The sequence below is a fragment of the Salvelinus namaycush genome, chromosome 11 (assembly GCF_016432855.1).
Source record: "Salvelinus namaycush isolate Seneca chromosome 11, SaNama_1.0, whole genome shotgun sequence".
NCBI classification, from domain to species: domain Eukaryota; kingdom Metazoa; phylum Chordata; class Actinopteri; order Salmoniformes; family Salmonidae; genus Salvelinus; species Salvelinus namaycush.
In genome coordinates, this window is record NC_052317.1 from 28,930,918 (window position 1) to 28,948,273 (window position 17,356).

The 17,356-nt window shown below is 42.9% G+C and overlaps 1 protein-coding gene across 1 annotated transcript in view; it reads left to right on the forward strand.

Moving 5' to 3' along the window:
- The window catches only part of LOC120055327 (obscurin-like), an 82,236-nt gene extending 65,262 nt beyond the window's left edge, over window positions 1-16,974 (forward strand). The window contains 24 exon segments of the mRNA XM_039003201.1: window positions 990-1,271; window positions 1,489-1,570; window positions 1,716-1,837; window positions 2,374-2,571; window positions 2,727-2,759; window positions 2,908-3,006; window positions 3,727-4,068; window positions 4,265-4,342; window positions 6,400-6,539; window positions 6,859-7,059; window positions 7,184-7,260; window positions 7,615-7,785; window positions 11,137-11,296; window positions 11,434-11,550; window positions 11,714-11,878; window positions 11,998-12,156; window positions 12,436-12,613; window positions 12,824-12,937; window positions 13,091-13,258; window positions 14,028-14,130; window positions 14,333-14,462; window positions 14,825-14,918; window positions 15,139-15,181; window positions 15,752-16,974. Of these exon segments, the coding sequence (XP_038859129.1) occupies window positions 990-1,271; window positions 1,489-1,570; window positions 1,716-1,837; window positions 2,374-2,571; window positions 2,727-2,759; window positions 2,908-3,006; window positions 3,727-4,068; window positions 4,265-4,342; window positions 6,400-6,539; window positions 6,859-7,059; window positions 7,184-7,260; window positions 7,615-7,785; window positions 11,137-11,296; window positions 11,434-11,550; window positions 11,714-11,878; window positions 11,998-12,156; window positions 12,436-12,613; window positions 12,824-12,937; window positions 13,091-13,258; window positions 14,028-14,130; window positions 14,333-14,462; window positions 14,825-14,918; window positions 15,139-15,181; window positions 15,752-16,892 (4,397 nt within the window). The 3' untranslated portion in view covers window positions 16,893-16,974.
- The last annotated feature ends 382 nt before the right edge of the window (window positions 16,975-17,356 follow it).

The following is a 17,356-nucleotide window of genomic DNA, read 5'->3' on the forward strand; positions in this document are numbered from 1 at the left end:
GAGTACATTTCTCTGTACATCTTGCTGCAATTAAGTTTGATGTTGAGATTATACCATAGAATTAAATAGGTGTTTAATGTATCTCTATACCAAGTCATTTTGTCTACCATTCTATTTAGTAATCAAAATTAACCAGTTAAAACACAAAAAGACTAATGCCTTTGTAATTCAGGAAAGGTCATATTGATTTTAAGTCAATCAATGTTTGACATTGAAGTAATGTAGTTTATTTTGCTTGAATAATATAAATACATGTTTCAATGTGTTTAAATTCCAAACTTTTTTGCACATTAACAGGAGCCTTTGCTTGTTAGCTAAGACTTTAAGTGTGTACTTGCTAAATACATTGTCCTCGTCCAGGCTTTCATCTTGCTTTTCATGGTGTATTGTGTGTTCCGTGTGGTTACTACATTAACTTTTCTGTCTTCGTGTGTGACCTAATGTTCATTTTCTCTTGTCCAAACAGTTTGTATTTCAGTCATGTCAGTGTGTGTCTTCTTTGATATGTTTGTTTTGATGTAGTGTCATGTGTTCTCACTTTTGTCCCAAACATTTGTGTTTGTTTGTCTTTGCTGTATTTTAATGGTTGCTTCAATTTCTTTTTACCCACTTCTTTCCACTATTGACACTATATATCCATTCTATCGTTCTATTCACACTTACCCTCCATTTCTCCTCATGTTGTGCTGCCCTGCCGTAGTCCTCAGTTTTAAATATGTTTGTCTTTGCTCTCCTTGACCCACTCCATTCTAGTATTGATACAATCCTTTCCATCCAATAATCCTCATGTTGTACTGCCTGCCTTTACACCCTTTCATATCTGTGCTTTTTAATGTTGTACTGTAAAAGCAAATTGTAAAAAAATATATAGATAATCCTGATCAGTAAGAATTACACATGGAATACCAATGAAATTAATCCCCTGCATAATGAATAAAACCTCCTAATTTATTGTTGTGCCTAACTGATTGTCCCTGTCTCTCCCCCAGCTGCCCCAGTCTTCCTGACTGAACTCCAGAGCCAGGACGTGCCAGACGGTTACCCGGTCAGCTTTGACTGCGTGGTGATTGGGAAGCCTCCACCCAGTGTGCGTTGGTTCAAGGATGGTAAACTGCTGGAGGAGAACGACCACTACATGATCAACGAGGATCAGGAGGGCTGCCACCAGCTCATCATCACCACCGTGCTGCCCTCTGACATGGGCGTCTACCGCTGTATGGCTGAGAACACCAGCGGCATCGCTGCCACCAAGGCTGAGCTCAGGGTCGACAGTGAGTACAGAACATATAATGTTGATTGGTAGGTTGGTTATTTTGTTTGTTATTTTGTTAGTTATGTTGTTTTTGTTGTTGGTTCTTTTGGTTATTTAGTTGTTTATTTAGTTGATTATTTGGGTATTTGGTTGGTTGGTTGGTTGACTGTATGCATAGGATATCCTCATCCATGTTATTTTGAGAGTAATTGTGTAATGCATCTCTCTTTCCTCAGTGTCTTGCAGCTCAGACTACGATACTGCAGCTGATGCCACTGAGACCGGCTCCTATATCAGTGCCAAGGGTTACATGTCTAGGTGAATGAGACAACTCAGAGTTTACAAGCCCTTTGACTTTGAATGCAACCTTCTTTACAAGGGAATCCTGATTCCTAATAGTACCTAAAACGTTTCTCTGGTCATGTTACTTCTTTACTGACAGCTTCCTATCCTCTCCCCTCAGGGAAACGGAAGCCTTTGAGTCTGTGGTAGAGGATGAGCAGATGCCACAAGTACTGGATGAACTCCATGATGTGCACGTCAGCCCAGGCTCACCCATCGCTAAGATGCAGCTGAAAGTCAAAGGTTGGTCTGTGGGTTACTCTCCACCTCCTCTGCATTAATCAAACCCTGCTAGACTAAGTTGTCTCTGCTCAGTTCCTTCAGCGGTCGATAACTTAAATAGAGAAGAATTAACTAGAGTCATGTGTACCTAGATCTGGTAAAAAAGCCAAGTAAACACTCAAATCAAATTTTATTTGTCACATGCACCGAAATGCTTACTTACAAGCCCTTAACCAACAACGCAGTTCAAGAAATAGAGTTAAGAAAATATTTACTAAAAAAACTAAAGTAAAAAAATACAAAAAAATCTAAAAGTAACTCAAGGATATTAGATAACAATAACGAGGCTATATACAGAGGGTACCGGTACCAAGTCAATGTGCGGGGGTACAGGTTAGTTAAGGTAATTTGTAAATAGACTATGCATAGATAATAAACAATGAGTAGCAACAGTGTAAAAACTGTCCCCAGGGCAGGTAAGTCGGAGGCAATTTATTATTTCTGCCCCCAGGGTCAATAACTAAGTGAGTTGCTTACTCTTTGTTGATATTTCCCAGGGTTCCCTAGTCCAAGGGTGTACTGGTTCAAGGACGGCCACCCGCTGCGTTCCTCAGACAGGATCCTGCTGCTGGACAAGCGAGACATCCACAGCCTGGAAGTCCTGGAGGTGAAGAGGGAGGACACAGGAGAGTACTCTGCCTACATCAGCAACGCTGCTGGAACAGCATACTCCTCTGCTAGGCTGCTGGTTCTGGGTAGGTCTACTCATGACTGAAAGGTTTATATTGAGAGGGATTCCTGTCTTCTACTTAGGATGATGTATTTAGTCTGCATTATGATATGTGTGTTATTGTATACACAACATAACATTCTTGTATTTACTGAAGAATTCATGGTACCCTCTCAACAGGTCCAGGAGAGCTCACGCCTATAGAGAAGCACGGTATTTAATTATGATGTTATAATATTCATTGATTAATTTATTTATTCAATCATTACTGCTTGCACTGTTGCGTATAGCATGTCACATTGTTCTGAATTTTGAGCCATGTGATGATGACGCTTTTCTACACCCATGTTTTACTTCCTAGATCCCAAGGTGCCTCTGGTGCCGCCCCGCTTCCTGGAGAGGTTCAGCAACAGGAAGGTGAAACAGGGAGCCAGCGTCACCATGTCTGTCCGAGTGGAAGGTATCTACACTGTACACTGAACTCATATATAATGATGGTATATTTAAGCAATAAGGCCCGTGGGGGGGGGTTGTACAGTATATGGCCAATATACCACGTCTAAGGGCTGTTCTTATGCACATCACAACGCGGAGTGCCTGGATACAGCCCTTAGCCGTGGTAAATTGGTCATATACCACAAACCCCCAAGGTGCCTTATTGCTATTATAAACTGGTTACCTACTTAATTTGAGCAGTAAATGTTTTGTCATACCCGTGGTATAACACGGCTGTCAGCCGATTCTCATTCAGGGCTCGAACCACCCGGTTTATAAAACATATTATAAACATGGTAATTTGTGTCATGCCTAAGAACAGCCCTTAGCCGTGATATATTGGCCATATACCACACCCCATCAGTCCTTATTTATTAATTAAAAAATGTGTGTACGTTTTTGTTTTGTAGTGTGACGCTAAGCTAGAGAAACAACAACTTCAACCTCAGATTGTTTTGGCATGTAGTAATTGGTTTCTATAGCCGCAGTAACAGTACAGTATACCAAGTCAGAGGAGCAGACCCAGAATCAGTAACGCGTCCTATGAGAGATACGCTTCCATAAAGGATATTGTCATTTATCATACAGACATGCATGCGAGTCCACAGACTACTGTTTGATAAGACTATTCATCATACACCATGTGAATTCCCAAGTCCCACTATCTATATGTCTGCTCTCCAAGGTTCTCCCACCCCAATGGTGATGTGGTTGAAAGAGGAGTCTGCTGAGGACGTGTTGTGGATCAAGCCAGACACTAAGGGCTACAAGGTGGCCAGTTCTGGGCGCCAACACAGTCTCATCCTGATGGATGTGGGCTCTAAGCATGCAGGCACATACACCTGCATCGCCACCAACAAGGCCGGACAGTCCATTTGCACTGCCCAATTTGAAGTGGAGGATGGTGAGAAACTGAACGATATACTGTACTTGGTTTGTTTGTTTGGATCCCCATTAGCTGTTACAATAGCAACATTTCTTGAGTCCACAATACATATTAGGGAAACAGCAAAACATACTGACACTTGCTTTTCTAATCATACATAATATAAATTCATGTAGTATATGCGTGGCAGACAGCAAGTTCTAATGTGAAACATTCCTAATGTATTATCTGCTTTCTGTTGTAGCACCACGACCAAAGGAAGAGACCACAATCCCTCTGGGGATTACTATCAGCCCTCCAGACGAAGATGTTGGCAGAGGAAAAATGCAGTATCTAGGTGAAGTTGGAACAGAAGAGTTCCTTATGAAGCTCACCTCCCAGATCACGGAAATGGTATCTGCCAAGATCAGCCAAGGTGAGTGAAAATGTGTCATGGGCTGTTCCATCAAAGCTCCAAAATAGGGCACAGTTAGAACATTTTCTTATTTGATTTAAAGAAATGTTCTTCCACTCTTTGTGTTGATTTAAGATCAAGTAAATACACTTTGTGATTTGATGCAAATTTATTTAGATTTGACATGTAACTTATAATGACTTCTAGAATAGGTTAAAGTAATGTAATATTAATATCTGGCAAATGGGGATATAACGGTCAAATACATCCTGGTGTATTGTACAGTCTGTGTGCTTTTATTGCAGGCTAAAACATTTGTATCTGCTTGTCTATGGTAATACAGAGAAGGTTCTTATAGTGTTTTAATAGCATAAGAAAATATATATGTATATGTCTCTAATATTGCCATTGATCAAGTCTAAATTCAAATTGTATATATACATTACCTTTGTAATGCCGTCATAAACACTATAAGCTATCTGTCATAACACTTCATCACAGTTTATGTAATGTTATGACAAGTTACTCTCATCCCACTTGCAGTCCATCAGGCAAAGTGCCAACTAACACACCAGCGTTTGTTGGATACAGCTACACCGCTGCGACTGTGGATATGTTAGTTCCTAATAGAGCTTCATGTAGGCTTTAAGAATGAACAGCTCAAAGAAAATGTCATGCACATTGCCTCTTGCTGCTCGCGATTTTCTTTATGTTCATATAATTAAGTATGCTTTGATCTCTTTCTTCTCACTCACTAATACTTGCTCTGCTTGTGTTTTGAGCAATGTGTGGATTCCTACACCTTGTCCTCCCCTACGACCGACAGATATGGATTGTCATTACTTCATTTCATCATCCTTCAGCCCTCCATCCATTAATTCACTCACATGCTCTCATCCAATCGTTAATTTGTTATTCAGACAGCACACAGAACCATCAAGTGCTCCAGTGGATGAAATCATGCCCCAAAGCCTCCAGTATGTATCCACAGTACATAAAGATCTCAGCTACTCTCACTAAAAAACAGACATCCTTTCACAAGTTAGTGAGTCTCCTCTTATGTTCTATGTCCTCCTCTCTGCATCTGTCTCTAGCTGTCTGACTTGGATTGGATTGATTGAATTTTAAAGAGGAGTACTACTTGACATGAAACAAGGGGTTAGAAAATGACGTCCCTCTGTTCGTGTTGCACAACAGTAAGAATATCTTGGCTATTACCGGCAATGATGACTTGTGGTGATGACGTTAACATACAGTATTTCACCGTTCAAGATACATTTAAACATTTTGAAACAAAATGGTCAAGATTCACATTGTATAGTGGGGGACAAAACTATCATTAAATCAGTTCCATTATTCTGCTGCCATTTCAGTATAACAAAGAATATATATACCTGGTCAAACATTTCTCCCTTTATGTTTTTGTGCTCCATGATATTTATTTGATGCATTAGTAGAAATTGTGTCTTGGCAAAGCAGTGATTACCTGAGCACATGATTCAAATGGCTTTGAAGTGATACTCAGGATAGCATATAGCTGGAATACATGCCTGCACTCAGACATGTATGGACACAACTTAAGACCCCACGTCTTATTTGTACAGTATCTTTCTTATGCATGCATCTAGTGTTCTAACTAGTTTGTAATAGTGAAAACTATTTAATCAAATAACTTGTGCAGTAGCAGCAAAACTGTTGATGGCACTAATGTGTAGCTTAGCTAACCTTCTGAGGAATCTTGATAATTCATTGTGCTAACTTTAAAAGAAACAGTTATGCCAGTGACAATATTTATTGTACCGGTCAAAAAGCCAAAGCTACACATTCCAGGTGGTCTGTGGATGTTTGTGGCCAATTTCACCTTTCTGTGAATGTGTGTACAGTATTAGGCCTATGTGCATGTAACTGCCAAAATAAAGGAAACACTTGTGTAAATGAAGGATACTATTGACACTTAATGTAGGTGTTTCCTTTATTTTGGCAGTTACCTGTATATACTGTGATATGTTGAGGTGTGTGTGTGTATTGTATGCTCTCCTGGCTGTCTCCCTCTGAACCCCTCCCCCTTGCTGCCCCAGCCTCACTACGTGTCCCGGGAGGCGATAGTGACGACGAGACCAAGACACCCTCCGCCTCACCACACCACGGTCGCTCTCGCCCCGGCTCCATTCTCGCTGACTCCTCCTCTGAGTCTGACGACCCTGATGCCAGGGGAGAGGTATGGAACTATATAAAAGGATCTGTCATTCTTGTTCTTTGTTTGGAACACCTCAGTATCACATCACTCATACTGGGTCCTCTCTAATGACTCTGAAGTTTTTTCTCTTATATTTTTGACTGGATTTGCAGACTACTTACTTGACTTATTCCTTTCAGCTCCTAGTGCAGAAAAGGGCCTCAACTGGCCTGCATCACCAGCAAACCCAGTTCTGGGCAAATCTCTTATAAATACAATTATGTTTTTTCATCCAAGTCACTCTGCAAATGTAAGCTCTTATAGACAAGACTTTGTGTCTGATGTTCGACTCCTTCTACAGATGTTTGACATCTATGTGGCTACGGCTGACTACAACCCCACCATCCCCAACAAAGATACCATTTCCCTGAAGGAGGGCCAGTATGTTGAGGTTCTGGACTCGGCACATCCACTCAAATGGCTGGTCCGGACCAAACCCACCAAAACCACTCCATCCCGCCAAGGCTGGGTCTCATCTGCCTACCTGGATAAAAAACTCAAGGTGTGTTTGAAGATCCAAGTAATTGCTTTAGCACCAATATTGTACATCGACCTCTACTCTCTTGACCCTATTTTAGTTAAATGTTATTGTGTTCTTAATGATATATTAAACTATTGTGTTCTAGCTGTCTGATGTTGCTGGTGACATCCCAGAGGGAGGTGGAGAAGAGGTCTCAGAAGGAGAGTACAAGAAGAGACTACTGTGAGTCTAGAACTTCTAGAACTTCTCACACTCTCTTCTATTAGGGCCAAAGCTTAAACTGAGATCAGACTGCCATGCAACTCTGACTTTGTGTAGAAGTGTAGAAGCACCTGCATTGTGTAGAAGCACCTGCATTGCTTGCTGTTTGGGGTTTTAGGCTGGGTTTCTGTACAGCACTTTGTAACATCAGCTGATGTAAGAAGGGCTTTACAAATCAATTTAATTTGATTTGATTCGAGAATTAATGTAAAAAAAAAAAGAAGATGGTTAGGATTCAGCTCTGCATGCACAAGCAAGAAACACCATCACACTCAACGACACCCCATAATAACCACAATGCTCTGTTATCCTCAGCCAACTGATTCAAGACCTGATCAACAGCGAGGTAGAGTTTGTCAAAGAGATGGACTTCTTCACTTCCCACCACGTCAAGCAAGTGGAGAGCCTTGACGCCCCATCTGACGTCACCAGCCAGAAGGAGGCCATATTCAGGAACATCAACGAGATCAAGGCCTTCCATAGCGAGTAAGTACCGCTGACTGTTTTTTTGGCCCGTCTTTAAACAAACTTTTAAGGATGAATGAAGCTTTCATAAACCCTTTATAAGGCCTGTATATATGCTTCAGAAATGACCTAACTGGTTCTATTGCATTGATGTTTTGTCATTATATAATACCATACCATTACAAAACATTAGGAACACCTGCTCTTTCCATAACATAGACTGACTAGGTGAATCCACCTGAAAGCTATGATCCCTTATTGATGTCACTTGTTAAATCCACTTCAATCAGTGTAGATGAAGGGGTTATTTTTAAGCCTTGAGACAATTGAGACATGGATTGTGTATGTGTGCCATTCAGAGGGTGAATGGTCAAGACAAAAGATTTGACTGCCTTTGAACGGGGTATGGTAGTAGGTGCCAGGCACACTGGTTTGAGTGTGTCAAGAACTGCAATGCTGCTGGGTTTTTCACACTCAACAGTTTCCCGTGTGTATCAAAAATGATCCACCACCCAAAGGACATTCAGCCAACTTGACACAACCGTGGGAAGCATTGAGTCAACATGGGCCAGCATCCCTGTGGAATGCTTTTGACACCTTGTAGAGTCCATGCACCAATGAATTGAGGCTGTTCTGAGGGAAAAAGGGGGTACAACTCAATATTAGGAAGGTGTTTGTAATGTTTCGTACACTCTGTATATGTCACGCCCTGACCTGAGATATCGCTGTTTTCTTTATATTTTGGTTAGGTCAGGTTGTGACATGGGTGGGGACGTTAGTGTTTGTATTGTCTAGGGTTTTTGTATGTCAAGGGTTGTTGTAGGTCTAGGTGATTTATATGTCTATGGTGGCCTGATATGGTTCCCAATCAGAGGCAGCTGTTTATCGTTGTCTCTGATTGGGGATCATATTTAGGTAGCCATTTTCCCTTTGGTGTTTGTGGGTTCTTGTTCTATGTTTAGTTGCCTGCATGCACTACTCATATTAGCTTCACGGTTCGTTTTGTTATTTTGTTTGTTTGTTCAGTGTTCATTCTTATAATAAAGAAGAATGTACGCTTACACGCTGCGCCTTGGTCTCCTCCTTACAACGGCCGTGACAGTATATACCACTTATAAACTGGGTAGTTTGGGTTCTGGATGCTGATTGCATGTGTTAGGTTCTAAATAAACACAGTAAAAAACTCACACTCTTATTTAAGCTCAAACCAAGTTTATTCACCCACTGGGTCATACAGCTGCATAAGACAAAGACATATACACACAAGCACTAGTATTTAATCCTTTCTCCTATACTGAGCCCCTCCTTACACATCTGAACAGCCAATACACCTCTGTTGCTATGCAGAAGATTAGTGATATATGTTCTACCTCACTTCATCTAACCTGACCTCTGCCCAAATTCCTCACTCCTCCCCAACTCACTGTCATGAGACTGTGTCTCTTCTCCTCCCATAGGATCCCTAATGTCGGACAATAACATATCCTGGTAGAATGTAAACATTCTACATTCCCCTCTCTCCTCCAGTGACATGAAAAAGGATATTTAATGTTTTCAAGTCTAAAAGTCAGAACCCAACAGATGAAACAGCATTCCAGCTGTGAGTATATCAGACAATATACCACAGGTATGACATAAAATTACACTAAACAAAAATATAAACGCAACATGTAAAGTGTTGGTCCCATGTTTCATGAGCTGAAATAAAAGATCCCCAAAAATTTCACACACACAAAAACATTATTTCTCTCAAACTTTGTGCACAAATTTGTTTACATCCCTGTTAGTGAGAATTTCTCATTTGCCAAGATAATCCATCCACCTGACAGGTGTGGCATATCAGGAAGCTGATTAAACATAATGTAATGTCATGTAATATTTCTAATTGTATATAACTGCCTTAATTTTGCTGGACCCCAGGAAGGGTAGCTGCTGCATTGGCAGCAGCTAATGGGGATCCTTAATAAATACAAATTACACAAGTGCACCATTGTGCTGGGCACAATAAAAGGCCACACAACACAATGCCACAGATGTTTTGAGTTTTGAGGTGGTGTGCAATTGGCAGGCTGACTGCAGGAATGTCCACCAGGGCTGTTGCCAGAGAATTGAATGTTAATTTCTCTACCATAAGCCGCCGCCAACGTCATTTTAGAGAATTTGGCAGTACGTCCAACCGGCCTCACAACTGCAAATCACGTGCATAGTGTTGTGTGGGTGAGCGGTTTGCTGATTCAACGTTGTAAAGTGAGTGCCCCATGGTGATGGTGATGGTGATGGTATGGGCAGGCAGAAGTTACGGACAACAAGCACAATTGCATTTTATCAATGGCAATTTGAATGCACATCAATACCGTGACGAGATCCTGAGGCCTATTTTCGTACCATTCATCCACCGCCATCACTTTATGTTTCAGCATAGTAATGCATGTCGCAAGGATCTGTACACATTTCCTGGAAGCTGAAAATGTCCCAGTTCTACCATGGCATGCATACTCACCAGACATTTCACCTATTGAGCATGTTTGGGATGCTCGGGATTGACGTGTGTGACAGCGTGTTCCAGTTCCCGCCAAAATCCAGCAACTTCGCAGAGCCATTGAAGAGGAGTGAGACAACATTCCACAGGCCACAATCAACAGCCTGATAAACTCTATACGAAGGAGATGTGTGGCGTGCATGAGAAAAATGGTGGTCACACCAGATACTGACTGGTTTTCTGATCCACGCCCCTACCTTTTAATTAAGGTACCAGTGACCAACAGATGAATATCTGTATTCCCAGTCATGTGAAATACATAGATTAGGGCCTATTTCAATTGACTGATTTCCTTATGTGAACTGTAATTCATTAAAATCTTTGAAATTGTTGCATATTGCATTTATATTTTTGTTCAGTATATTTTTTACTGTTCTATTTATCTTGGTAACCGGTTTGTAAAAGCAATAAGTCACCTCTGGGGTTTGCGTCATGCCTAAGGTTTGCGTAAGAACAACACTTAGCCATGATATATTGGCCATTATAAACTGTGTGGTTTGAGCCTTGAGTGCTGATTGGCTGACAGCCATGGTATATCAGACCGTATACCATGGGTATGACAAAACATTCATTTTTACTGCTCTAATTACATTGGTAACCAGTTTATAATAGCAATAAGGCACAGCTAAGGGCTGTGTCCAGGCACTCTGTTTTGCGTTGTGCGAATGAACAGTCCTTAGCCTTGGGTATATTGGCCATATACCACACCCCCTCGGGCCTTATTGCTTAAACATATCACACCACCTCTGGGTTTATTGCTTAAATATACTGGTAATAATTACATTTCCCACAAAGCTGCTGAATGAATTGACCCCATACTGTGTGATGTGCAGGTCCATGCTCCCTAAGTTGAGCCACTGTGACACTGATGACGACGTGGCCATGCGCTTCCTAAGGAGTGGCGAGGGCTTTGAGAAATACCTACAGTACCTTGTAGGCCAGCAAAAGGCAGAGGCCGCTATCAGTGACAAGACCGTACACCACTTCTTCAAGGTAAGTGAACCCTTCACAAATACTGTTAGCACAAATGGTAATTAATGTGTAAGTCTTGTCATCTTTGTGATTATGATGGCTGACTGATGTAAGGCTAGTAATGGCCACGTTTCTGAACCCTGTTGTCTTTGTCACAGGAATACACAGACAAAGAACAGGCCAGTGCCGACCCTGCTGAAGGTCCTGTACTGAGCATCAACGCCTACCTACAGAAACCTCTGGACAGAATCCAGAATTACAAAGCCTTGCTCAAGGTGAGTGTTTAACACTGTAAATGGGAATTCTTTGTTCTTGTTCACACACTAGGAATTAATGCACCAGAGCCTAAATTGTCATATGTTTTTATGTTATATAATCCTGTTTAAATATTAATGTTATTATTATCTTAAATCGTTGTGCCCATTTCTGTGACTGTAGGAGCTGATCAGGAACAAGGCCAGGAACGGTCAGAACTGCTGCCTGCTGGAAGAGGCCTATGCCATGGTTTCATCACTGCCTCAGCGTTCAGAGAACACACACCACGTCTCCATGATAGAGAACTACCCTGCCACTCTGGATGTATTGGGGGAGCCCATCAGACAGGTGAATAACCAAAATCCATTTGCTTCCGTTTGGTGGCTAGTGAATACGACCATATTCTTGAGGATTTTCAACTAATTTTGTTTCCGTAGCCTATGTGACGGTGTTGTGTTTTGTAACAGGGACCCTTCATGGTGTGGGAGGGTGCACCTGGGGTAAGGTCCTCTTCCAGAGGTCACCATCGACACGCGTTCCTCTTCAAAAACTATGTCATCATCTGCAAATCCAAGAGAGACACCAACACAGACACCCAGGGCTACGTCTTTAAGAACATGATGAAGGTCAGACTCTCTTCATTGCTCTTTCTCAAAACTCCAGATGTAACTCAGCATGTCTATCCACTGAAACAAGTCACTAGAGAATTAGTCAACTCTAAATACCAGACAATTCCAATCTGTTGTTCAGGGTTGGCATAGAAATAGATTATTGCTGCTGGAGAGAATATATCATCAATGTCACACTTCCTATGACATAAAAATAATTTCCTAACAGATAAATAAATAAAGTTAATCATTAGTCTTGAGGATAACTACTGTTTCTCTGTCTGTCTTCCTCCCTAGCTGAACAACATAGATGTGAATGAGACAGTGGAGGGTGACGACCGGGCCTTTGAGATCTGGCACGAGCGTGAGGACTCTGTCAGGAAGTACACCCTTCAGGCTCGCACCGTCATCATCAAGAACTCCTGGCTGCGAGACCTCAGGGAGCTGCAGCAGCGCTACACCATGCCTGCCTGGAGTGAGTCTGACACACACACATTCATTCAGATCCACCAGACAAACAGACATAGTTTGACATAGCATATTGTGATCTAACCTTTACTATCAAACAAGTACTTTTTACATACTATGAAATTGCATACTATAATTTAATCGGTAATTGCATCAAATTTGTCATCTCTCCACTCAGGATTGATTGATGTGTAAATATATCCCTCTATCTGTCCAGGTATGCCTGACTTTGATGAGCTTCTGGCTGACTGCACAGCGGAGCTGAGACAGACGGTGAAACTGGCCTGCAAGGTTACTGGAGTACCCAAACCTGTGGTCACCTGGTACAAGGGTAAGAGACACACCATCGAGACCGCTGTGCGAAACCACGCAATAGCTGTGCATACAGTGCATGTTTGTTTTTATCTACATAGCCCATACCCTGTTAATGTTTTTGAGGTAGAAACACCTCCTATGTTGAAACTGTTTCCTCCTCTGATGACAGACGGGCGTGCAGTGGAGGCCGACCCTCACCACATCATTATCGAGGACCCTGACGGTTCCTGCACCCTGATCCTGGACAACATGACGGCTGATGACTCTGGACAGTACATGTGCTTCGCCACTAGCACAGCAGGCAACGCCAGCACCCTGGGAAAGATCACTGTCCAAGGTTGGTCTCTATTACAGAGGGGAAATGACACCAACATTAGGCTTGAACTGTGAAAGTGACCATAGCGCACACTCAGACCCTACTCATAAGAATCATTGACATACAATGAGTGTCCAAAACATTAGGAACACCTGCTCTTTCCATGACATAGACTGACCAGTTGAATCCAGGTGAAAGCTATGATCCCTTATTGATGTCACTTGTTAAATCCACTTCAATCAAATCATTGTAGATGAGGGGGAGACAGGATAAATAATGATTTTCAAGCCATGAGACAATAGAGACATGGATTGTGTGCCATTCAGATGGTGATTTAGGTTCCTTTGAACGGCTTATGGTAGTAGGTGCAAGGCACACCGGTTTGAGTGTGTCAAGAAATGCAATGCTGCTGGGTTTTTCATGCTCAGCAGTTTTCCGTGTGTATCAAGAATGGTCCACCACCCAAAGGACATCCAGCCAACTTGACACGACTGTGAGAGGCATTGGAGTCAACATGGGCCAGTATCCCTGTGGAACGCTTTCGATACCTTGTAGAGTCCACACCCCGATAAATCTAGGCTGTTCTGAGGGTAAAAGGGGGTCCAACTCAATATTAGGATGGAGTTCCTAATGTTTTGTACACTCAGTGTACATGTCAACAGTAAAAGTGATTGATACTTTGCTTTGGGGAAAAAATCTACAATTCCAAGAATCAAAATTGTCTGGGAGGAATGTTGATCTTATAAAAAAATAAGCCTGTTTTCAAGAGTAACAATTGTGTGTGTTGTAGTGCCTCCTCGTTTCTTGAACAAGATGAGGAATGCTGTCTTAATCGTTGGTGAGGATGCTCAGTTTTCCTGCACCATCCAGAGCGCCCCCAGACCCAAGATCAGGTACACTACACCACACCTGTCTCCTAGGCTCTTTAAACTGACAATCTTTTACTGACAGTGGACTGTGCCATTTGTTTCTTCCTACTGTGCTCATTATGTTGCCCATTCTTAATAGTTAATATACTGTATAAGCTAATAAGTAAGTATGTGTAAGGTAATTCATATTATCTCAAAATGTCATTTCATGCGTGTCCCTGAACAGGTGGTTCAAGGAGGGCAGGCTGCTGACTGACCAGGAGAAGTATCAGACCTACACTGAGTCCCGTAGTGGAGTCCTGGTGCTGGTCATTAAAGGGCCTACGGAGAGAGACCTGGGACACTACGAGTGTGAGGTAGGCCTTTAATTCACCACCCCTCAGCTAAAGAAAATAGGGCCGGTTTCCCAGCCAAATAAAGCCTAGTACCAGACTGAAATGTACTTTCAATGGGGATTCTTAATCCAGGACTAGCCTAATATGGGTCCAGGAAACCATTCCATACAGTTGTAAAACATTGGACTGCAAAGCACCTTGTGTGAATAGCTGCTGCTGTATCACACAAATGAGAGATACAGTAGTAGTAACATGTAACAGTAGTTACATTATTTGGATGCTTGGCATCCTCCAAAGAGGATTGTTTTCATGAGACATTACATTGATAAGATGAAGCCATTGTTTCAGTAAGCCTAATGTATTCTCCTCCCTGCCCATCCCAGTTGTCCAATCGACTGGGCAGTGCTAAATGTGCAGTTGATCTGTGCCTTCCTTCTGCTGTGGCTAGAAGAGGAGAGCAGGCGATCACCATCGAAGGTAGGAATACTCCCATTCATGCACATACCGTTGTGCATTAGTTTCATAATTTACCTATTTTACCAGGTCCTAAAATGTAGAGAATGTATGCCACTTTCATTCAAAGGAAAAGATGAACCAACAGTTCATCAACAGTTTAGATGATGTAGTCTTTTTGTCTTGACATTAGCTATCAATTTATCTGCCTAACTCCATAAGCCCCGTCCTGCTTTCCTTCTAGTCACTGAGCAGGAGACTAAAACACCAAAGAAAACCATCATCATGTAAGTGTGACCAGGTTATGATACAGGCTAGAAGAAGCATGCATACTTGTGTGTGTCCTCCTTAGGCCTCTGCATGCATGGCCAGGCAGTATTTGAATCCTGAGTGTAAGAGGGGCTCACTCAACGCCAAATATAACTTCCAAGGAGCCGGCATATGGAATGGTTCCATAAGGGAATGGTTGTTAATATTTATTTGTCTGCACATTTTCCTTAACTCATGTACCATTGCATGACATGTTTGTATGAGTAGACAAGACTCCACTTTGTGTGTGTGTGCGTGTCTGTGTACACGCTAATTAACACCTTTTGTATGTAGTCTTATTGTGAAAACAGCATGCCAGCAAGTTGTTCTATCTCTCTCTGCTGTCTCAAACATACCTTCTGTTCTATTCCTAGCATACAATACACTCTTAGAAAAAAGGGTTCTAACTGGAACCAAAAAGGATCCTTCATAGGGTTATCCTATGGGGACAGCCAAAGAACCCTTTTAGGTTCTAGATTTAACCTTTTTTTAAGTGTACCTTCTTGTCTGTCCCTCTTTCACACCCTCTGTGCTGTGTCCCCTTACAGAGAGGAGACCATAACTACGGTGGTGAAGAACACCCGTATGAAGCGTCGCGGCATGTCTCCATCTGGGTTCAACCGCTCCCAAACCACCACCCCAGATCTCCCCACCACCCCCACCGGCACGGCCAGGCAGAGGAGGCAGGTTTCTGCCAGCAGGAAGACCACCATCCCCACCCTGTACGTCACAGAGCCCGAGGGGGGTGCTGGGGCCCGGGCCGCAGAGAACAGGTGGGTAGAGGTAGAGGAAATCATTGAGTACAAGGTCAACAAGTCGCCCAGGCTATCCAGGAGAAGAGGGATCTCCCCAGCTGGGTCGGAGCGAGCGAACACCCCCTCCTTCACCCGGCCACGGAGGTCCCCGAACCCCAACACCAACAATTCCAACAACAAGCTGGTAGAGCTGCAGAACTCCTCCGACCTGGAGGGGGCTCAGCCTATAACCTGGGATGATGATGAGGAGGATGAGAACGTGGCTGGGTCCGAGGTCGCCCCTGGACTCAGTGGAGAGGCCTACGAGGTCTCCTCTGTTCTAATCCCTAACCACCATGAACATGATGAGGCCTGGCTAGAGGAGCAGCAAGAGGCCTTTGTCACAGAACCGGATGATGATGATGATGATAACATGGAACCTCCCAGGAAGCTGGAGCCTAAGACCCTGACCCAGGCCGGTCGCGTTCTCACCCTGGAGGACTTGGAGGACTATGTTCCCAGGGAGGGGGATACCTACGGCTCCTCCAACACCAGGCCTTCCCCTGCCGAGAGACCCTGTGAGATCTCTGTGCTTCAGAGGGAGATTGGGGGCTCTGTCGTGGGCCAGCCAGTGCTGCTCAATGTGGGGAGGCCTGTGGTTGTGCCCAGGGGGAGGCGCAGCCCTGGCTTCTTCAGCCGCTTTAGAGAGTACCTCTCAGGCAGCATGTTCTCCCTGGCTGCCCCCCACCACCACCACCCCAGCTTAGGCCAGTCTAGAAGGGAGAGAGAGATTCCCATCCAGGTCAGCCATGCTAAGCAAGAGGTCAAGCCTGCATACTGCTCTGAGGTGCAGAGAGTGGAGGGAGGGCAGCAGAGATACAAAACCAAAGTCTACACGTCAGTGGACAAGCCAGTCACTCTTCAGATTAGCCAGAACCCATATCAAAACCAATAACCTAGTGTGTGAAAATCAGTTGCTTGATTAGAACCAAGCAGATTTTTGTTAATTGGTGATACGTACAATAGCCGTTTTAGTCTTAAATGGGAACATTACTACTTAAGTGTTAAAAAGCATATTCTAACCTTGCATTTTCTTGCAAATGGGAGGATCATTCCATTTTGAAGCAACCCATCTGAAAGTCAAATGCAGACACAGGAAGTCAGTTGTTTTGGTCAGACAAAGTCGTTTTTAAAGGACAAAACATCAAAAGGGGGTTGGATATGTTGTTTAGGCTAAATGATTTCCGAACGCCATTGTATACTATCCAGGCTTCAATTTATTGTTGCCTTGCTTGCCACATATTTGATTATTTGATGTACAGAAAAATATAGAATAATTGCAAGTCTTGCAACATGGACTGACACCATTTGAAAGTTTAAAAAATCCATCTGCTTTACCCTCAGGTGACAGATGTTTTG